We start from the raw sequence: 24172 nt of genomic DNA, 5'->3' as shown, positions 1-24172 counted from the left end.
AGTCTGCTACATCCTCTTAAGAACAGAGTGTCAGCTGTGACCGCCGACAGCCAAATGGAGCATAAGTGTTACTCTCATTGACAAATGAAGAAAAATTCTTTACTGTGGAAAAAGCACTTTAGAGTGGCCAGTTTACGCCAATTTGCACCAAATTTTACACAGCGACTGAGTGTCTTATGGGTCAAATGGCTGCCAAATTTGTTGTTGATTGGAAAACCTGTTGCAGAGATATCAGGCACTTCCTGTTTTATACATATTGGAGAGGAAGTAAAAAATTTGTATCTGGCATTTTTTGTCGTATCAAAATTCTTTTGATAACTTTTTGCTTTGACTCTGTGTGCCAGATTTCACGAGGATTGGATTTACAGCCTAGGAGGAGTTCGAAAAGTTGAGTTGCTCAAATTTCGTGAAAAAAAAAAATATATATATATATATATATAGGTGGAAATGGAGCGTGGCCTATATCATGAGATTCGTCTTGAGCCACCGAATGCATGGATATAAGGCATTTGAATTTGCGACTTATGGTTTGGGAGTTGTAGGCCCAAATGCGTTGACCTTGATTATAACGCCACCTGGTAGTGGATGTGTGTGCATTTTGGTGAATGAGATACCTAAACCAGTCTGAACCGCCATGTAAAATTTCTTTCAAATAAGTCGTACGGTTTGGGCTGCACGGTAAAAAATCATTTCAGCTGGGGTCGCCAGCAGGTCCACATGCTTCAAAGTCGCTAAAAATGGCGCCATCCATAGGTCGATTAGTGCCAAATTCGGTGGCCAGACTCTGAAGGGGATAGGAAATGTCTCCTCCAAGTTTCATGTTCGGTCGGTAGATTCTGTGTCTTAAGTTTAATGGCGATTGGACTTATGGCCTAAGAGGAGTTCAGAATTCTTGGTTATGCAATTTCATGATTTTGTGAAAAAAAAATGTATAGGCAGAAATGGGCGTGGCCTATATCATGTGATTTGTCTTCAGCCACCGAACACATGGATATAAGGCATTTGAATGTGTGACTTACAGTTTGGGAGTTACATGCCCAAACGCGTTGACCCTTGGAATAGCACCCCCTATTGATTGACATGTGTAACTTTTTTGCGCCTGAGGTACAATCATTACGGTTTAGGCTGCAGTACCAGTTTTATGCGTGGAAGAATTAAAAAATAAATAAATAGATAAATAATAATAATAATAAAATTCAGAGCAAAAACAATAGGGTTCCCAGCACTGCTGGTACTGGGAGCCATGCTGCGCTTGCAAGCGTGGCCCCCAGCCCATTCGGGCTTGGACCCCAAATAATAAAAATCCAAGCAAAAACAATAGAGTTCCCAGCACCGCTGGTACTGAGAGCCACGCTGCGCTTGGGCTTGGACCCCTAATTAACTACAGTTAGTTGGCTATCAAACAGAATCCCAATTATATACAGAGTATTAAATTCAGAGCTATACTATATCATTTTTCACAAAAGTCAAATAGTATTCATACATATACACATTCCCCTCCAAAACAAAGGAGATTCAACTGTTTAGAAGGAATGTAATAACCTTACCATAAACCTTGCTACAGCTTCATTTTTGACCCATGTTTTGGTATAATGCGCAACATTTATTATAATTATTGTTACTTATTAATACATCCTTGTCCATTGCAACAAAATCAGTCGAGTGAATGGTTATGTCGCCAAAAAAAAAAAAAAATCAATAAATAAATAAAAGCAAGGATGGGAACAATAAAATGCGTTGTTGTGCACAAAAACCCATAGAAGCAACATCACCTGTTAAACCTGCAGACCTTGTTAGAATAAAACAGAACATCATGCTCATCATTTATTCTGTCTGTCAAGTTACAGCACTGGACATTGGACCATCAGTCATACAGCAAAAATTAATGTTAGCTAGTGTTTTGACCTAGTAGAAGTGTTTCCTTGCTGGAAATGCAATAATATGTTGTGGGTGCAGTGGACCTTATCTTGGTGGAGGGGTTTGTGTGACCCTTGGGGCTGTGCTTTTGGGAGCATGTTGCTCCTGGTAGGGACTCCCATGGCAGAGAGGCTTTCGGGTAGCAGGAGGGAAAGCTCTGACTGTTGTGGCGGTGTATGTGCCAAATGGCAGCTCAGACTACCACACCTTCCTAGAGGTACTGGGAAGTGTCTTAGTGAACACCATCAGGGGACTCTGGTGCTAATGGGTGACTTCAACGCTCATGTTGGCAATGATGGGGGAACTTGGAGGGGGGTGAGTAGGAGGAACGGCCCGCCTGATCTGAACCGTAGTGGTGTTTTCTTGTTTGACTTCTGTAAGAGTCATGAACTGTCCATAATGAGCACAATATTTGAGCATAAGGAATAAGGAGGCTTGTAAGTCTATCTGGTACCAGGGGTGGTCAACTACTGTATTGATCTGAATATAAGACGATGTTTTTTCCATTGAAAATGCCCTGAAAAAACGCCCTCGTCTAATATTGGGGGTCTAAGCAAATACACATGTATTGTACTTGCATATGTTCCGTGCTTGAATACAGCACACTTCCCCCTCTCTGGTACGGTTGGAAGGGGTGTGCTCCAGCACGGTACGGGCGTTCATGCACGAGCACATGAATGGTCACGCACGCAGCGCGCAAACGTGGATACAACGTAAATCATGCAATTTTCCTCCTGCCTCTGCAAAATTGATTGACGCGCGCAGCGCGATTACCGGCAAATGGCCGCATTGCGCAATCAATAATCAACCATGTTGTCTGTGTCACTGTCCATGTTGCTGCTGCAACTGCGTATAAACAAAAGTTGATTTATGATGAAAGGTAGATATGGCAGTCTGTGTGCGCCGCGCACCTGTCAGATCCGGCACATCTGACTGGGTGGGCGCGGTGCCGGCCGCGGCACCAGCCGGCATCAGGTGGGCCGGCCGGTGTGCGCCGCCACCCGGTTGAATGTGGCAGCCAGCTGACATGCCACTCCGGCTGTCAGTTGGACGCTTTCTGAAGTTACCTCCGAAACTGTCAAGGTAAATAAACATCCCTTAACCCTGGCCCTGAGTGCAATGTGAGACGATGGCAGTCTCAGAAAGAAGAGCTAAAAAATGCCCACAGCCAGAGAAGGGCTTCTCATGGTCCAAAAACTGGTCGATTCAACGAGACTGACAGGAGGGTGTGCGATTTTGTGAATGAGAAACGTAGTGAAGGACTGCCCATTACGAGGGCTGTGATGCAGCAAAAAGCACTTGAAGTTGCCACAGAGCTCAACATACCCCGCGCTGAGTTTAAAGCTAGCATGGGCTGGTGTCGCAGAATGTCCATATAAAAAGTATATTTCCAAAAAAGGGTCTTGAAAAAGAGGGGTCGTCTTAAAATCAGGGTCATCTTATATTCAGACCAATACGGTATTTCCCTGGCAGATGTCACTGAGGTCCGCGGTGGCTGAAGGGTCTGGATGTTGTCGGGCTCTTCAATGTTGCGTGGAGGTGGGGGGCAGTGCCCACAGAGTGGCAGACGGGGTGGTCCCCATTTTTAAAAAGGGAGACTAGAGAGTGTGCCCCAATTATCTGGGTATTACACTGTACTGAATCTTTTAGTGGCAGAAAGCTACAGTACCAGCATACTTTCACCTTTGTTTCTGCAGAGGCATCTTTTGTTCTGCAAGCACATGTCCATTGCGTACAGATGGTGGAGTCTATGGCAAATGTGTAGTAAATTTGTTACAGGAACCGATAAGAACCAAAAGTTATGTTTTTTAACAATGTCCCGGTTCTCCCTAAATTTGGAAGCGGTTCTGACACAGAACCAATTGTCAGTTCCCATCCCTTCTTATTTGTGCACTGTCTCTATAGTCTGACTCACCAGATATAGACTGTGGGCATAAGCCAGGGTAACTATTTTAGTAGGCATTCTTCTTCCCCTCTGTGATCTGTGTGTTACCATTTTCAAACTCCCCATCATTGAGTGAGAAAACAACAAACTCTAAGCTGGTATGTATGTACCAATGTACTGATCGATTCCACTTCATGTGAGTTCCTTTGTTATTGGTTTAATAACTTTCTGCAAGTGCTACATAGCTATTAAATCATCTGTGGTTTTAACAAGTCCAGTGAACACCAAAATAAGTTCCCCCTGTTAACTATTTTGCAAGGGCATGGTTGCTGCATCCTGTGCGTAGATGATTGTGATAGGTCTAGAGAAATATATACAGGACAGAGTGTTTTTGTTTATTTGTTTTTGTTTGTTTGTTTGTTTATTTGTTTGTTTGTTTTGCCTAGAGCAGAATGATAGTGGCTTAAGCCAGACCTTTCTTTAGTGTTGGCACAGCACTAAGATTACAAGACTACAGTCTCTATGGCAGATGATATTCTGTTACCTTTGTCGTTGTGTAAGTGCAGTCCCATTTCAAAACAGTTGGGAGGCTGCTTCTGTGAAGCAGATATGCAGAAGTATATCATATTACATTGAAAGCCAAGGCCATTGAGTATCAGCTGCCTTTTTATATGTAGTGCATTGTAGGTTTTTCTGTATATCATATTGTTTTTGAACAAACTAAATCTCCCACATGTACAGCACTTGGGGATTTACATGTCCCAGCTCAACCTAGAAAGAAAATATCGAAAAGGCTGGTTATATTTGTCATTTTTCAGGGTATTACAGATGCACACTATACAACAGATGCCTGGGCTTTTCTGGTCTGAGAATAATCTGCTTGGTCCTGATGTTACATTTTGCTAGCCATATGCAAATTACATAATTTTATGCTGTCCTCCATAACAGTTACAAAAAGAAGACAAGTTCATTCACTTTCAGCACTGAGCTTTGCATGCTCTTGACTAGACTGAAGGCAAAGAGCGTCCTCACTCACTTTTCATCTTAATCTCTGTCTAAGTTAGACCACTCCTTGGGAATTCCCCCGTAGGCCCTTTGACCACGGCTTCTGATGGCCATGCCACAATGAGTGGGCAACGAATGGAGTTCCTGCTAGAAGTGCTGGGAAGTTGAGTGAGAGAATGGACTGCAATTGCTTCTGACTTAAAGGGTCAGCTCATAATGACTGTAATGTAGATCTTAATGTGCTTTAATGACCTGCTCAGTCCATGCCACCAAGACTTTGGACTGACTGGCCCTCATCAAAAGCACTGTCAGTGGTGTTAAATGGCTGTGATTGGGAGCTTTATGCTGATGAGATTGTTTTGAAGTCATACCCCTGGGACAGTAACCTCAGTGCTTAAAAACCTTTACTCTGACCTAACAAAAGCCAAGGCAATTTTCACGTTGAAAGCTGAAGAGCAGGGATCCTTTAGTAGACCACCTTAGCAGTGGCTTAACCCCACTATCACAAACATTGCTTTTGTTCAAAGCTTACTGTTGTTCAGTGCTTAATTTTTTTGAAAATGAAAAATAGTATGTTTGTTACTGTAAGCCATCACAAGAATGACAGCTCTCTGTTAGTTTTAGATGACTCCATATTTTAGGATTTTTAAGAATATTGATATAGCATGTGGATAACACTATGCCTGGCTCTCTCATTTTTGGCAGCATAAAGCAAATGTAACCCAATTATTCAGTGGCTTCTACACTGCCTCCGAATTGACTGCATAGTAAAAATCCTGCCATACTCTTGCACAACGCAGGCTCACTATGGCCTAAGATCCATGCTGTTTATCATTATACAATGGGAGAGACACTTGTGATTATTGCAAATAACTAAAATTAGATCAAATGATTTTTGACTTTGACTCTCCCCTTCATCTTTTCACATGCATATAGAGTCATCACAGAAATTGCTGTTGATTTATAAATAACTGGTGGCCTTCTAAGTATCCCCCCCCCCCTTTCTCTCTCTCCCCCTCTCTTTCTCTCTCCCCCCCCCCCCCTCTCTCGTGCTCTCTCTCTCTCTCTCTCTCTCTCTCTAAGCACAACCATGTTTTTATTGCCCCCAGTCAAAACCTCTTCATCCAATTTCTAAAATGGCTTATCGAGTAAAATTTTCCCAGGGGCCCACAAGGCAGAACCATTGGTCATACCTAACCACAAGCGCCTCCTTGTCAGCCATCTGAATAGGCCTGTACATGAGAGATGAATCCATGTCCAGATCTCTTATGTAATATATCCATCTACCCACTCTGTCCCCTTTGGCACTTTTATCAGTGGTTTGTAAGGTAATGTATTGCTGCTTAGTTTCTGAAATGCTACTCTAAATTGCTTTATAGATGCTTTTATAGAGACTGACAGTGTTTAAAATGTGTCCTTAAGCTCAGCCTTATGTTTCTATGCATTCTTTATTTTAATTTTTGCACACCTAAGGCAGTATAATTACTCATTACAGTAGTCATTCTGTCTCATTGAAAGGACTGTATTAGATCAAGGAGATAAGTGCTATAGGTAATGGAGCTGAAGAAGGATGCAGGCATTAAGCCATTTTATCCCAAGAAGTACCCTGTACACAGAAATACTGTCTGTTTGGATTGATTTCTGATATTTTAACTCTTAAGGTGTACTTAATTTACCCTGCCTGATAGCTTCAGAGATGGATAAAATGATAAGAGAAACAAAACAGGGAAAGCAAAAACAAAGCATTTTAAATACATGTACTGTTTAATCACCTACATTTTTTTGAAGGATTTATACTCTTTTTCAATGTATTTTAACATTTAAAATATTAAATAACAATAAATTAATAATACATTTAGATGACCTCCAGGCATCAAATGACTATATACATTGTAAAACAACATTGCTTACAGTGCTGATCAACAGACATTTGTGAACCTATGATTTCATTGTCACCACAGTATTTGTTACTCTTTATAAGTATAAACCATTGATAAAATGCCTCATGTTTAGTTCTTAAAGGCCCCATGCTGTACACTTTCCCAGGGTTTTATTTTAACTGTTGATATCCCTACAAGATGTATTTGTGGTTTTGAGTACCTGTGGCCCACTAAATATAGTTTTACAGCTCCTCTCTCTTGCCTTTCTCCCGGAACTCTGGCAGCGCAGTTCGTTTAGCCAATCAGAAGAGAGAATCAGCATCTCTCCACTGATTGGCTGACTGTTTTCTGAGTGACATATGGTCGTGCCAATCGCAGGCAAGTAACTGAAACCTACACTGCTAAACAGTGCTAACCGGTAAACAGGAGTTATCATCTTATATAGATCTATAAGATTGTCATGGCTGCCGCTGAGCGTGCTGTTGTACGACCATACATGTTTGAGCCCAACTCAGATCCCGAATCACAAACGGCAGGAGACACCGAACCACCTCAAATCAGTTTATTACAGGATGGTTTCAGAATGGTTAGTTATGTTTGTTAAATATGTTGTAATGTTAACAAGCAAATGTCACAGTACGGAGTAATGCTAATCAAAATAACAATAATGTCTGGTAAAAGGTAACGTGTTTTTGCAAATGTGAAAACTCCATTGACATAACGATTGTATTAGTCACTATCCACTCAGTAAGATGCAAGGCTAGTCTGTATTCAATACTCCACCTACTTGAAAATTTAGCGAACACCGATAGTTCAAAGTCTGGTGTTTTTAGTTGTAATGAACATTTGTGTGTGAGCTTGTTGCCTGGGGAGCGGAGGCGGGCTGTGGGCGGAGACACTGTCTTCATGACATCATGAAGTAACGGAAGTGCAATCCACTCGTTTTACAGGAACAGTTTCAAAAAACAACAAAAATTGCATTTTTCATGCCATGGGGCCTTTAAAAATAAAAAATAAAAAGTTAAAACTTTTTGTTGTATATTTTTAACCCAGAATTACGGGCAAAAATATTTTCATAACAGAAAGTGTAATGTCATTAAACAATTAGACAAAAGTTAAGCTCTTGACAAATACGCTGTATTCATGGATGTCAGCAGTGCTTCAAGAAATGTCCAGATTCTCTATATGCTTCTCAGATGCATGCCAAACAGTACTCCAGCCTTCATAAATTTACCGTAGCCACAAAGACTTGTGCCAGCGCCAGCACTTTCAATGTGTTTCCCATTCCTCATGTAATGACATCAGCATACTGCCATGCTTGGTATCCTCCTTGTGCAGCTTGCTCCCTCCAAGGAAAGCAAGCAACTGGTCACAGGCAGTGAGGGTTTCAGTAGCATTGGAGTATCCTTTGTTTACAGTTGAGACAGTTGTGTGATGCAAATCATTCACAAGGAGGACACAGTGCTGAGGAGAAAAGAGGCTTTTGTGGCAACAGTGATTAGTCGAGAAGTAGTGTTCAGCGTGCACTTGATTATTCTCCTTGCTGAATGCTCTCTCCAGGTTCCTACCAAATCACAAGCTCCTTCGCAGGGCAGCAGAAGTGTCTCATGTTGATGGCGTCAGTGCACTGCAGGGCCAGCAGCAGCACAGTCAAGATGACCCACAGGCTTCATGGTAAAATACTGACTTACTGTAGAATGAATTAGTGACACACACACACACACACACATACATACATACATATATATATATATATATATATATATATATATATATATATATATATTATTTACAGTACAGGCCAAAAGTTTGAGCTGGACCGCAGAGTGAAGGCAAGGGGGCCAACAAGTGCTAAACACCTCTGGGAACTCCTTCAAGACTGTTGGAAAACCATTTCAGGTGACTACCTCTTGAAGCTCATCGAGAGAATGCCAAGAGTGTGCAAAGCAGTAATCAGAGCAAAGGGTGGCTATTTCGAAGAAAATAGAATATAAAACATGTTTTCAGTTATTTCACCTTTTTTTGTTAAGTACATAACTCCACATGTGTTCATTCATAGTTTTGATTCCTTCAGTTAGAATCTACAATGTAAATAGTCATGAAAATAAAGAAAATGCATTGAATGAGAAGGTGTGTCCAAACTTTTGGCCTGTACTGTGTGTATATATATATATATATATATATATATATATATATATATACCCAAGTGTCACGTCAGACCATTCGAAACCGTTTACATCAGCATGGTCTGCGTGCTAGACGACCTGCAAGGGTACCTGACCACACCACCAGGCACAGGTGTCATTGTCTTGCATGGGCCAGGGAGCATTTACGCTGGACGAGGGACCAGTGGGCCTCAGTGCTGTTCTCTGATGAAAGCCGATTCATGTTGAGCAGAAATGATGGCCGCCAACGATGTTGGAGACGTCAAGGAGAGCACTATGCATCAGCCACTGTTGTCACCAGACGAGCCTTTGGTGGTGGTGGTGTTACTGTGTGGGCAGGTGTGTCTAGTCAATACAGAACTGCCCTAATGGTACAGTGACAAGCCCATACTACCTGAATAACATCATTAATCCAGTCATTGTGCCCCTGCATGAACAACACAGGCCTAATTTCATTTCCTGGACGACAATGCTCCAGCTCATCGAGGTCGTATCATTAGGGAACGGTTGCTAGAGACTGGGTTACCTCAGATGGAGTGGCCTGCACTTTCTCCAGACCTGAATCCCATAGAAAACCTATGGGATCAGCTGAGTCGCCGTGTAGAGGCTTGGAGCTCTGTACCCCAGAACCTCAATGTCCTGAGGGCCACCCTTCAAGAAGAGTGGGATGCCATGCCTCAGCAGACAATAAATCGACTTGTGAACAGCATGAGACGTCGTTGTCAAGCTGTAATTGATGCTCAAGGGCACATGACAAGTTATTGAGACATTGACATTTTTTGTTGTGGTATACCCACCACTGTTGTTGGCTTTTGTTTCAAGAAATTGTTTGAGATGAGGAAATCACCAGTGCATGCTTCTACTTAAATGCCCTACTTTCATGATATAATATCACTGTAGCGTGAACTTTTTTTTTCGTAAATTTCACCCGAAAGCCAAATATCCCTAACTTTTTGTGAGTAGTGTATATATCACGCCTCTTTCAAATGCCATTTACAGGACAGAGGAAAGGAGTAGAGACATTTGGAACACCCATGGGCTTAAAGGGTACATTAAGTACTCATTGAGCCCATGCCAGACTTTTGACATATTTTGACATATTAAACAAGAAAAACATTAAAAATTGGTATAAATGAATTATTGACACTTCAAATGAGAAATTAGACTATCATTTTAACTAAAATGTTCTCGCTTAAATTGGGGCGGTATATATTAAAAATGTCTGAAAAGCAGATTTGGTGGGCTTAATACGGACGTTTACCCTCTATCTATCTATCTATATATATACTGTGTGTGTGTATACACATATATATATATATATGCTTATGGTTGTCCATCGAATCTGATGACGACGTCCACTTTTGTCCTTAACGGTTGGTTCTCTGATGGCTATAGAGTCCAATCCTAGAGCCATATATTTTATTGCAGGTTGGATATGAGTAAGTTGTAATGGTAGCAGTACTGGCATCTGTGGGTGAGTTCCTCCAGATTCTCTGCTGTTCTCTTCTGGCAGTCCTCTCCTCCTCCAGCGTGTGAGTTTCGGCTTGGGCGGGGTGTGTGGGGTGCTGGAGCTCCACTGGCAGACCACTTCTGTCTTGGTGATATTGACAGACAGCCCCATCCTGCTGTAAGCCCAAACAGCTACCACGAGGATGGACTGGAGGTCCTCTGGAGAGTGTGCCACAAGAGCGCAGTCATCAGCATACTGCAGCTCAAGGACCTGCTCTCTGGACAGCGTAGTGGTAGCCTGCAGCCTCCTGATATTAAAGAGGTTTCTATCCAGTCTAAAGTCCACGGCAATGCCACTGTTATGCTCCAGCTCCTTACGAAGAAGCAAGGTGACACAGAGAAGGAAGATGTTAAAGAGTACAGGGGTCAGTACGCACCCTTGGCATACACCTGTGTGTACAGGGAAGGGCACAGGCTTTTGTCCTCCAATGGTCATTCAAGCCATCATCCTATTGTGGAATTGGCAGAGGATGTTAACAAATTTGTCTGGATAGCCAAATTTGGCCAGCACACTCCACAGGAGCTCCCTGTCGACAGTGTCGAAGGCCTTGGAGAGGTCGATAAATGCTGTAAACAGGTTCTGGTGTTGTTCCCGGCACTTTTCCTGAAGTTGCCGTGCTGTGAATATCATATCAACCGTACCCCTGTTCTTTCTGAACCCGCACTGCGATTCAGGGAGCAATTCCTCTGTGATGCTATTGATCAGCCTCAGAAGCATGACCTTGGTGAGGACCTTTCCAGCAATGGCAGGGAGTGCTATCCCCCTGCTGTTGCCACAGATGGACTTGTCACCCTTGTTCTTGTAAATGGCGACACTGTTGGCATCCTTCTGCTGCTGGGGAATGGTCTCGTCTTCCCAGGCCCTCGTGATATATTGGTGGATGGTCCTTGTACAGAGGTACCCTCCCTCTTTCAGGAGTTCAGCAGGGATGCTGTCAGTGCCAGGGCACTTATTGTTTTTCAAGGAGTGGACAGCTGGTAGAATGTCCTTGAAGCTTGGCGACTGGCTGAGGTTGTGGATGTGGGGGCGTTCAGGGAGTTCTTCAAGGATTGTGCTATCTGTAGTAGAGTGTTGGTTGAGGAGGAAGTGTTCAGCCCACCTCAACAGGATCTGGTTTTTGGTCCTTCAGGAGTATGACACCATCTGCTGTTTTCAAGGGTGTGACAGAGCAGTTTCTTGGGCCATAGATACTTTTTATGGGTTGTAGAAGTTGTGCATGTTCTTTTTGTCTGCATACCTTTGTATTTCCTGAGCCTTCCGGGTCCACCATTCATTTTGCAGGGTCCGCATGGTCTTTTGGAATTCCCTGTGACGTACCTGCCACTGCAGCCTGAGGGAGCTGGATGAGGGATTGTTTAGGGTTGCCCTGTGTGCCTTACGGATGCTTTCCAGCAAGTCCTTGAGTGTATTGAGTGAGCAATTTCTAGGCCCCTCCCCATTTGGGGTGAGCAGTGCGGTCCTAAACAGGGCTGCTCAGTCACACAGGGGTCTGCCGAGACCAGCTGCCACTCAGTCCCAGCTGCTAGCGACCATGATAGCCCTGTGCCGCTGCCGTGCAGGGGTCTGACTAGAGGCTTTCAGTTCATTCAAATCTGCCCCCGTTGCCAGACACCCCATTGCTGTCAGACTTGGGTTCCACGTTATGGTTCCAGGTGGTATGGCACTGAGGTCAAAGTGGAGACCTACGCAGTGCCACGGGGGATGCGCGTTCCTCAGTAGCACTGCTTACCTGTAGAAGGGTGGATTCCGGTGGCTAGGGAGACCCAAGATGACCGGCACTCTTCCACAGTTGCAGGAGGCTACCAGAGCTCCAGTCTGTCTGGGGACTGCGAAACACATCTGATTTCCTCCGCCTTCCCAGCCGTTGTGGTGCTTCTTACAGCCACCACCTTCCGCCTGGTCCACCGTTGAGGTCTTCACTATTTACCCATAGCTGGGGCAGTGGTTCACGTGTGGTCAACGACGCTGAAGCCCTCCCCCACAGTTTCAAAAAATCCTAGAGGAAACCCTGTATATGTGCATATATAGATGGATAGAGAAAGCTATATTCTTCTTATGTGAGTGTCACATGAAAGTTAAAAGGGATGCCATTAGTTTGTTTTATATGTGTGTATATTGTCATAGCTAATTTTCAACAGCTATTCTTTGATGTTTTCAGTTTCATGAGTTTTTTTTGTTTTGTTTTGTTTTTTTTAATGACTCCAAAAAGGCCTGAGGAGCTAGCTTCACAGGCCAGAGATGTGTGCCTCAATCCAGAACCAGGGAGGGGCAAATTGGACCAAGAGGAGGATCTATGGCGATCCCCTTCTAATCCTGAGAACCAAGGAGCTGAGGGGGAGAAGGATGTGATGGCGAAGGGGATTAAAGGAGTAGAGGGTCAGACTAAACCTCTGCATATTGTCTGGCCTCACAGGTGGTAAGTTATGCCTTTTCATGTAAAAAGTCTATTTATTGGATATTTAGTGTTGTGTTTTTGTATTTATGTTGTATTTGTTAAGTCCTCATTTGCTGCTGGTCTGACCTGATTCCCCCTGGAGAATCATATCTTAACATATTTGCATTCACACAGCAGCATTTGCCTACCATTTAATAGTTGTAGTGAGTCACCCTGCCATATAAAGCTAGTCTGGATTTTAGTGCAGAGTTTTATCGGCCCTTAATGCTTCAGAGACTTTTGAGTACTGACAAGACTATAATTCTGGGGGAAACACTGACACACAGCATGTAGTATATCGCATGTAACAGCACATAGCATACGGAAATACCTGAAAGGATTTGCAAAGTTGAGAAACACATTGACCCAGCACACTTGATGTGTTTTGCCTGTCTTAGCATGGTATGGCATTGCATTGAGTTAGATTAATGGAATCGCTGAAAAAAAAAAAAAAATCTCTAATACTCATATTGTTTGCATATAGGTGCACAGTGGTGTCTGTATGTTCCAACCCTGTAGATGGAGGGTGGAAACTAAATGAACAAATGCAAAAATAATTATGTAATTAAATACCGACATTTTGCCTGCTACAATGGTAGATATGTTGACTGTAGCTGCACAGATGGAGGCAATTCCTATTTGTATTAAGGCTTAAAATTATGGATAATTAGGGGTGTGTCTTATCTGAGTGACAGGTGGGTAAAGTCCATTCCAGACTGGCTGGCTAGCCATGCACTTAAGCAAATCGAGGAAATAGACCATATTCACACAGCAGCCATTCAGTGATGAGCTCTTAATTATTTTATATACATATAAAGACAGAAAATTCCCCACTTGCCCCATTGGGTGGTCGTGTGTCTCCCTCAAGCTTGGGTCCGAGGACTGCGCTCCTCTGGACAGAGATGTCACATCTTGTTCCTGGAATATGTGTGTGTATAATTGTATAATCATATGTACAGTGCTTTCAGAAAGTATTCAGACCCCCTTCACTTTTTTCACTTTTGTTATGTTGCAGCCGGATGCTACAATCGTTTAAATTAATTTTTCTCTCATTAATCTACACTCAGTACCCCATAATGACAAAGTGAAAACAGAATTGCAGATTTTTGTAAATTTATTAAAAAGAAAAAACTGAAATATCATGTTGACATGGAAAATATTGGCACCACGTCAAGGGAGATTAGCCACAATTCCATGGGTTATAAACTTCTTGATTATATTGCTCACCGTGGACAAAGGAACTTCAAGATCTCTGGAGATGGTCTTGTAACCTTGAGATTGTTCATACTTTTCCACAATTTCTCGGCTCTTCTTTCTCATCTCCATGCTCTGTGTGACACACACAGGCACACAACACAAAGGTTGAGTCAACATTTATACATTCTAAGTGGCTTCAGGTGTGATTTCTATATTGCCAGCACCTGTTACTTGCCACAGGTGAGTTTAAACAAGCATCACATGCTTGAAATAAAATGATTTACCCATAGTTTTAAAAGGGTGCCAATAGTTTTGTCCAGTCCATTTTTGGAATTTTGTGTAAAATGATGTCAAATTTGACATTTTTCTTTTGCCTTTTTGTGTTGTTCCAATGCACATAAAGGAAATAAACATGTGTATACCAAAAACATTTGTAATTGCAACAATTTCTGGGAGCAATTGTGTATTTTCTGGAAAAATTCCAGGGTGCCAATACTTTCGTCCATGACTGTAAGTATTCAGACCCTTTACTCAGTACTTATTTGAAGGACCTTTGGCAGCAATCACAGCCTCAAGTTTTTTTGGGGTATGACACAAGTAGCTTTGCACACCTTGATAGGGGGATTTTCTGCCATTCTTCTTTTCAAAATTCTCTCTAGTTCGGCCAGATTTGATAGGGACCGTCGGTGGACAGCCATTTCAGGTCTCTCCAGAGATGTTCAATAGGGTTCAAGTCAGGGCTCTGGCTGGGCCACTCTAGGACATTCACAAAGTTGTCCCTAAGCCACTGCTGTATTATCTTGGCTGTGTGCTTAGGGTCATTGTCATATTGGAAGGTGACACTTCAGCCCTGTCTGAGGTCCTAAGCGCTGTGAAACAGGTTTTCATTGAGGATATCTCTGTACTTTGCTCCATTCAGCTTTCCCTCAACCCTGAGCAGTCTCCCAGTCCCTGCTGCTGAAAAACACCCCCACAGCATGATGCTGCCACCACCATGCTTCACTGTTGGGATGGTATTGGGCAGGTGATGAGTGGTGCCTGGTTTCCTCCAGACATAATGTTTGGAATTGAGGCCAAACAGATCAATCTTGGTTTCATCAGACCAGAGAAACTTGTCTCACAGTCTGAGAAGCCTTCAGGTGCTTTTTTTTTTTTATTTTGCAAACTCCAAACAGGCTTTCATGTGTTTTGCACTGAGGAGAGGTTTCTGTCTAGCCACTCTGCCATACAGCCCAGATCGGTGGAGGGCCGCAGTGATGGTTGTCCTTCTAGAACTTTGTCCCATCTCCACACAGGATCGCTGGAGCTTAGTCAGAGTGACCATTGGGTTGGCTTGGTAACCTTTTTACAAAGGCCCTTCTACCACGATTGCTCAGTTTGGCCAGGCAACTTCTTCCATTTGAGAATTATGGAGGCCACTGTGCTCTTGGGAACCTTCAGTGCAGTAGTCATTTTCTTGTGGCCGTCCCCAGATCTGTGCCTTGCAACAATCCTGTCTCTGAGCTCTGCGGCCGGTTCCTTTGACCTCATGGCTTGGTTTTTGTTCAGATATGCATTATCAGCTGTGAGGCTTTCTAGAGGTGTGTGCCTTTCCAAATCATGTCCAATCAATTTAATCAGGACAATCTGGACTCTATTCAAGGTGTAGAAATATCTCAGCAATGATCAAGAGAAATGGGAGGCACCTGAGCAAAATGTCAAGTTATTGTTGTTAATACATATATATATATAGATAGATAGATAGATAGATAGATGTAGATATATATAGATAGATAGATATGTGTGTGTGTGTGTACGTGTGTGTACATATATATATATATATATATATATATATATATATATATATATATATATATATATTTATATATTTATATATATACACTACTCACAAAAAGTTAGGGTTATTCGGCTTTCGGGTGAAATTTCAGGATGAACCTAAAATGCATTATAACCTTTACAGGTGAACTTAATGTGACCTTCTGTAAACTTTTGAATGCACATGTCCAACTGTTCAATGTTTCAGTACTTTTTGCACAAGTTGCTGTTCTCTAACAAGGACTTTAACGGCAAAATTCACATCAGGTGTTTGATGCTTCAGCTCATCGAGGTCGTATCATTAGGGAATGGCTGCTGGAGACTGGGGTACCTCAAATGGAGTGGCCTGCACTTTCTCCAAACCTGCATCCCATAGAAAACCTATGGGATCAGCTGAGTCGCCGTGTAGAGGCTCGGAGCTCTGTACCCCAGAACCTCAATGTCCTGAGGGCCGCCCTTCAAGAAGAGTGGGATGCCATGCCTCAGCAGACAATAACTCGACGTGTGAACAGCATGAGACGTCGTTGTCAAGCTGTAATTGATGCTCAAGGGCACATGACAAGTTATTGAGACACTGACATTTTTTGCTGTGGTATATCCACCACTGTTGTTGACTTTTGTTTCAAGAAATTGTTTGAGATGAGGAAATCACCAGTGTATGCTTCTACTTAAATGCCCTACTTTCATGATATAATATCACTGTAGCGTGAACTTTTCCATTTTCCATAAATTTCACCCAAAAGCCAAATATCCCTAACTTTTTGTGAGTAGTGTATATATACACTACTCACAAAATATATACTGGATTAAAGATGTTATTCAGGTAGTATGGGCTTGTCACTGTACCATTCACAAAGTGTAGGGCAGTTCTGTACTGACTAGACACACCTGCCCACACAGTAACACCACCACCACCAAAGGCTCGTCTGGTGACAACAGTGGCTGATGCATAGCACTCTCCTTGACGTCTCCAACATCGTTGGCGGCCATCATTTCTGCTCAACATGAATCGGCTTTCATCAGAGAACAGCATTGAGGCCGACTGGTCCCTCGTCCAGCGTAAGTGCTCCCTGGCCCATGCAAGACGATGACTTCTGTGCCTGGTGGTGTGGTCAGGTACCCTTGCAGGTCGTCTAGCACGTAGACCATGCCGATGTAAACGGTTTCGAATAGGGCTGGGTATCGCCACTGACCTCCCGATACGATACGATTCCGATACACTAGGTTCCAAGTCGATACGATTTCCGATACGATTCGAAATCGATATTTTAGTTATAACACCAATTTTGCTTTGGTAATGGAAGAGATTCTCAAAGAACTAATGCTGTAAATTCAATTGTAAAAGTATCCTCTAACCTGGTGCATAATTAAATATTCATATTTGTATTAAGAAACAACTGACCATTAAACAAATAGTTATAAAACATCATGTACTTTTTACTGAAATAGTAGTGCAAACAGTTTTTGGGTTGGTACATCTGGCTCATGGTGCATGCAATGCACATGTTTAACCTGGTTAACACCTATTACCAGTGTGTAAAGAACTCAAATCACCAGCAGCCAACCAATGTAAACAATAATAATAAAAAATGTAAACAGACACTAGACCCAGACCAGATCAGATCAGGCTAGACCCAGACCCAGACCCAGATCAGACCAGACCAGGGGTCCGTTTCACGAAGCAGGTTCAACAAACTCCGAGTCTTACCCTGAACTCTGAGTTGATTTACTCTCTCTGAGATAGTAAACTCTTAGTTTCCAATTTGACGAGTCACCATGGCAACGGGGAAGCGTCGGGCTGCGTCTTTCACCCCAGTTGGGTTAATGGATTCATACAGAGAATTTGAACATGTTTTTTAAACACCGCAACACCGCTGCAGCGGCACAGGAGAGGGAGACGCCGTGGGAGAACACTGCTGCTCGGGTCAATGCGTAAGTTTAAATATAGTCCGTTGCAATCACAATAATATTACAGGGGAAGCGGCTTGAACGGTAGCCTCATTTATTTCATTCAGGTGCAATCCCGCGGGGGAGAAGCGCACTTGGCAGCTAATGTAAGGACAGATTATGTTGTGTATATAGATGATCGACTGTGATGTGAAACGGTAACACTCAAAAAGATAATTGTGTGGAAATGCTAAAATATCTACGCGCGGTCTTATAACCATCTCCCGACGAATATTTAATTCTCTGTGCAGTAACACTGCACCTTCATCCACGGGATCGTTGTCGAAAGGACATGTCATGTTCCTGAAAAAAGTCGCCACCTAACTATTAATGGACTAATAATAAAGGCCTACCGACTGTTTTTTTATTATTGTTATTTTAAATAACAGACGGCAGAACTAATATGCCACGCTAAAACTCGCCTGCTGACAGAATGAATGAGGAAGTTAAATACCGTGTGTGGCTGAAAGAGGGTGGACACAGAGAGAAACTCAGAGTTTCCCTCATATCAGGGTTAACAGAGTCAGAGTTTTCACTAAACCTGCTTTGGGAAACGGACCCCAGGCCAGACTCTCTCTCATCTCTCTGAAGCGGATGGCCTGGATCTCGCGAGATCTGACTGCAATAACGGTGCGCGAAGCACTAAACCACGCGAGACTAAAGAGGTTAACCAAACAAAAACACCGAACGGGTAAAATCTATTGCATTTTAAAATATCGATGCTGGGATTTATGTATTGATTATCTTTTCTACACATGTGTATCAATACAATATCGAAAATATCGATATTTTAACCCACCCCTAGTTTCGAATGGTCTGACGTGACACTTGGGTGCCTCTCACCTCCCTTAAATGTGCCTGGAGTTGAATGGCATTCATCATCCGGTTCCGCAGGGCACTGTTCACAATGAAGCGGTCATCAGTGTGGGATGTGGCCAAAGGACGTCCACTTCTATGCCTTTCTGTGACTCTTCCAGTCTCTCTGTATCTCTGTTGCAACCTGCTGATGACACTCTGTGACACTGTAAGCTCAGTGGCCACTTCCTTCTGAGAACATCCTGTTTGAAGCCTCGCAATGGCGAGGTGCTGCTGATCAATTGTTAGGTGTCGTCTTGGTCTCATGTTGTCAAAATGTGAACAGCATGATGAGGAGGACTGTTTAAATACCGATTCTAATTGAACCAGGAAATTTATTGGTTGCTTCATGGATCAAACACCTGTTGTGAATTTTACCGTTAAGCTCCTTGTTAGAGAACAGCAACTTGTGCAAAAGGTACTGAAACACTGAACAGTTGGACATGTGCATTCAAAAGTTTACAGAAGGTCACATTAAGTTCACCTGTAAAGGTTATAATGCATTTTAGGTTCATCCTGAAATTTCACCCAAAAGCCGAATATCCCTAACTTTTTGTGAGTAGTGTAAATATACACACGTGTGTGTGTGTGTGTGTGTGTGTGTGTGTGTGTGTGTGTGTACAGATTTCCAAATCTCTTCTGCTTGTTGCTTTTCCTTAGTAGTGGTTTCTTAGCAGCTATTTGACCATAAAGGCCTGATTCGCGCAGTCTCCTCTGCACAGTTGATGTAGAGATGTGTCTGCCACTAGAACTCTGTGTGGCATTTATCTGGGCTCTAATCTGAGGTGCTGTTAACTCGCCATTTCTGAGGCTGGTGACTCAGATGAACTTATCCTCAGCAGCAGAGGTGACTCTTGGTCTTCCTTTCCTGGGACGGTCCTCATGTGAGCCAGTTCCATCGTAGCGCTTGATTGTTTTTGCGACTGCACTTGGGGACACATTCAAAGTTTTTGCAATTTTCCGGACTGACTGACGTTCAGTTAAAGTAATGATCGACTGTTGTTTCTCTTTACTTAGCTGATTGGTTCTTGCCATAATAGGAATTCTAACAGTTGTCAAATAGGGCTGTCAGGGCTGTGTACCAACCTGACTTCTGCACAACACAACTGATGGTCCAACCCCATTAAGAAGGCAAGAAATTCCACAAATGAACTCTGACAGGGCACACCTGTAAAGTGAAAACCATTTCAGGTGACTCCATTATGAAGTTCATTGAGAGAAGGCCAAAGGTTTGCAGCGCTGTCAACAAAGCAAAGAGAGGCTACTTTGAGGAATCTGAATTAGAAAACATATTTAGTTATTTAACAATTTTTTTCTTTACTACATAATTCCATATATCTTGCTTCATATATCTGATGTCTTCAGTATGTATCTACAATGTAGAAAGTAGTAAAAATAAAGAAAAAACATTGAATGAGAAGGTGTGTCCAAACTTTTGACTGGTAGTGTATATGTGTGTGTGTGTGTGTGTGTGTGTGTGTGTGTGTGTGTACTCACACACGTACATATGTGTATATGTGTGTGTGTGTGTGTGTGTGTGTGTGTACTCACACACGTATATATATGTATATGTGTGTGTGTGTGTGTGTGTGTGTGTATACACTCCTGATCAACATTTTAAGACCAGCTGAAAAATTGAAGAATTTACATTTTGCACTGTTGCTTGAAATTTCTTCAATATTTTTGTGACATTTTTAGCTTCCTCCATTCCCAGGTGATTGGAAGTGCGCGTCAGAGAGCCACTACCCACCTTGGAGAGTTCCTCCTGTGTTCAGTATTTAATCTTATAACTATGTTGGTTTCCTGTATCCATTTGTATATATTTCATGTTTTCATACATTCGGCATGTTCATTAATTTGTTTTGTGTTTTTCACAATTTTGTATTATTATGTATCAGTATGAGCCTAATTGGCAAGCCGGTGCGCAAGACAGCTCCTCCCTATTTAAAGATGGCTTCTTGCCACCGTTCGGCATTTGTCTGAAGAAGGTCAAAGGACCGAAACGTCACACATTAAACACTTTTTGCAAGTTACAGGGTTCGTACGGGTGCTTGAAAACCTTGAAAATGCTTGGATTTTAATGTTATGTTTTCAAGGTTTGAAAAATGCTTGAATTTTGGGTAACGTGCTTGTAAATGCTTGAATGCTTGAAATTGTTACCATATTTCTGGTCTGACTAAATGGACCACTTATTAAATGGAGAGAAATAAAATAAGTCGGATTAAAAATGACGCCTTCACAGCTCACGCTCTGATGGGTTTCACAAGAGCTGGATTGATTGTCATGAGTCACGCCCCCAACAAGAGGGCAATGCAGCAGTATGCGACCAACGTGCCGGGAGGTTGCCGTTTTAATGAACGTTGGCTGGGCAATGAAAAGTAGAAACAGTGGATAAAACATGGACCAAATCCACGTGTAGCATGCTGCAAAATATGCAAAAAGAAGCTTCAACTTTTCGCTATGGGAGAGTCAGCACTCTCGAGTCATGAAAAGTAAGTCACAGAGATGACTAGCCCTACATGTGTGATTTGTTGGCTAACCAGTGGTGTAGTCTACGTGATACGCAGGTATACTGCGTATACCCACTAGAAAATGTCCCGCATTTCCGTATAACCACTTAAAATGCGCAAAGATACGTACCAGTATGTTTTTTTGACATAACGTTCACTTTCCCGTTCATAATGTCGCCTTCTCTGTGTTACGAAGCGGCTCTTTTTGACCATTTTTCGGGGGACACTACAGCTGGAGCTAACGTTAACATTTCAGAAAGGGAGCCTGTGTGTGTGTGTGTGTGTGTGTGTGTGTGTGTGTGTGTGTGTGTGTGTGTGTGTGTGTGTGTGTGTGTGTGTTAACCCACTAGAATAAACTAGACTACACCACTGTGGCTAACCATTAGCTGCATGCTAGACCTAAATGTAGAAGCACTATGTGATGTGTCTGAATGGCAGTGTCAATTAGTGACAATTATTAAGGGCTAAGTTAAGAACAAAGCCTGCGTTTCTCAACAGTAAACTGCAGGAACTTCCCACAACTTAGAATTGAAGCACAGCTGATGTTAGCCCATAAGATGATAGACATAAGAGTAGACACCGCTTGGCTACTGGAGCGCAAGACGTATACCAAAGCAGCAAGCTCTCTCTCTCTCTCTCTCTCTCTCTCTCTCTCTCTCTCTCTCTCTCTCTCTCTCTCTCTCTATTTTTATGCTATCTATCTATGAACCATATTGATACAGTATATTAATAATATATATGAATTATATTGACATATTTATTGTTATTATTATTATTATTATTATATAATATTCTTAAATGGTTTTCTTGTTCATTTAATGTAATCTATTTTTTTTAATCTTATTTTACTTATGCAATTGTTATGTCAATTTTGAATTTTCCCTTAGGGGGATCTACCTATACCATACATCTACTGTATAAGGAGAGGGCAGACTAAATACTTCTAGCTGTAGAAGCTGTTTTCTTTTTTCCCTCTGTTTTTTTTCTGTTTTTCTGATTTTTAATACTGCATTCCTGTATTTCCTGTATGCAGTATTAAAAAAAAACAAAACAAAGGATATATATATACCGGATTTCTCCTTTAATGGTACTGGAAAACCTGAAAAAATTTACCTTGAAGGTCCTTGAAAAGTGCTTGAATTTGACCATGAAAAAAGTGTATGAACCCTGAAGTTATTCAGTGTGCGGGATTCCTCCTCCTTTAACACTAGAGTCAGGACCCACCTCTCCCAGTCCGACGCACATGAAAAAACGGATGTGCGGAGACACCTCTCCATGTTGATTCATCATGAGTTCCTTCCAAGAAATCAACAGCCTCACAGACAACTGCGCAGAGACATTTGAATTCTCCAGCGAGGACGCACAGAGGATCCTTTTCCCTACTGTTCACATAAAAAGCATGAACTCCTCTGAAGACATAAAAGTGAGGCTAGAGAGACTATCACAAAGAAACACGCTTGGTCATGCATGGTTCCACCCTAAGTGAATACTGGCGGAACAAGAGGATCCCTCGAGGCCTACGCATTCAAAAGGCCCCAACAATAGGGAAATCCGACGAAAATTTCACCAAGAAATGGGGAGAGATTTTGAACAAATGCTCCCTAGACCTGATGCTCTTAATCATTGACCAAGTATCCACAGAAGCAAAAACAGTGAAAACGGAGATTGAAAAAACAGAATGAGAGTTGAGAGACAAGTTTGGATCTACATTTGGCTCAATTGAGAGCTCCTTAAAAGAGACAATAAAAGGATACAAGGAGAAGCTACTGAACATTAAGCTGAAAAAGTACAAGCAGGACACTGAGGACTACCAACGGAATGAAGTTTATCACTGGGAGACCGAGATGCGCACTCCCTCCCCCCAGGCACCCACTACAACACGGTCACGCACAGGTGCGTTCAGACCCCGCAGACACGGACCCACACCGGACCACTGGAGAGATATCAGTCAGAACGACTCCTCCATGGAAAGTGACTTCACGTTTGATAGTGACTCTGGGATCCCACCGAGTAATCCTTTTTTACAGAGTCGGGGGAAACAGGACCACAACCCAAGAAGAAATGCAGACGTGGCAGGCGGGCCAAAAGGACCTGCACGCCGGCCGTGGACCCGCAGCCACTGACGGACACGGTAATTAACATCTCCTCCAAACAGCTATCTGATTCCCAGATATCTCTTCTGTCCAAGGGACTTTCTTTTGTCCCAAACAGTGGACTGAACGCGTTCCGTTTAAAAGTGGACCTTTTCAAATGCTTCAGACAAATTAAGCTGCGCCACTTTTTTGCTGCGAAAGACAGGTGCCCAGTCTCTGAAAATTACGCACTGGCCTTTAGAGCCAAAAGCACCTTTTGCCCCAACACGAACAATGCATCTATAAACACCTTTTGTAGACTAGTTGAACAGGAGATCATGCAGGAAATCTCCAAAACGCACAGAAGCCCCCCTAACTTAACTACTGGCGAGAAAAACGCCCTTCATGAACTTATGAATGGCAAAGACATTGTGATTAAACCGGCTGATAAGGGTGGTGGCATCTGCATTCAAGATCTAGACAAGTATAGGACTGAGATCCTCTCACAGTTGTCCAATACACATTTTTACAAGAAACTTAATCATGACCCAATTGTTCCCTTCCAGCAAGAGGTGTTCTCATACCTCCAAGAGGCCAAAAGTAAGGGATGGATCTCCGACTCGGAGTTTGATTTCCTATACTGCAAACACCCCATAACACCTGTTTTCTACACTTTGCCCAAAGTACACAAATCACTAATAAATCCCCCAGGTCGCCCTATTGTTGCACAGACAGACTCACTTTTGTCTCCACTGTCTGAATTTGTTGATTTTTTTCATTAAACCTTATGTCCAGATACTTCCCTCCTACACTAAAGACTCCACAGATTTCATCCAGAAAATCTCGGCCCTTACCAATCTGCCAGATAACATTCTCCTATTGACCCTGGACATTACAAGCCTTTACACCAACATACCTCATGAAGAAGGCCTCACAATTATGCACTTCTACTTGCAGGACCGTGCCAGCACGTCGACCCC

At 42.6% G+C, this 24172-nt stretch overlaps 1 protein-coding gene across 3 annotated transcripts in view; it reads left to right on the top strand.

Annotated features, from left to right (window-relative positions):
• The window catches only part of gtdc1 (glycosyltransferase-like domain containing 1), a 123067-nt gene that overhangs the window by 60390 nt on the left and 38505 nt on the right, over positions 1-24172 (top strand). For all 3 annotated transcript variants that reach the window (XM_030081221.1, XM_030081222.1, XM_030081223.1), the window contains exons 5-6: positions 8248-8361; positions 12572-12778. In XM_030081221.1, the coding sequence (XP_029937081.1) occupies positions 8248-8361; positions 12572-12778 (321 nt within the window). The remainder of the gene's footprint in view (positions 1-8247; positions 8362-12571; positions 12779-24172) is intronic.

Source organism: Myripristis murdjan, chromosome 21 (genome assembly GCF_902150065.1).
Source record: "Myripristis murdjan chromosome 21, fMyrMur1.1, whole genome shotgun sequence".
NCBI classification, from domain to species: Eukaryota; Metazoa; Chordata; class Actinopteri; order Holocentriformes; family Holocentridae; genus Myripristis; species Myripristis murdjan.
The sequence above is the reverse complement of the archived record's forward strand: the minus strand, read 5'-3'. Positions and strand labels throughout refer to the sequence as shown.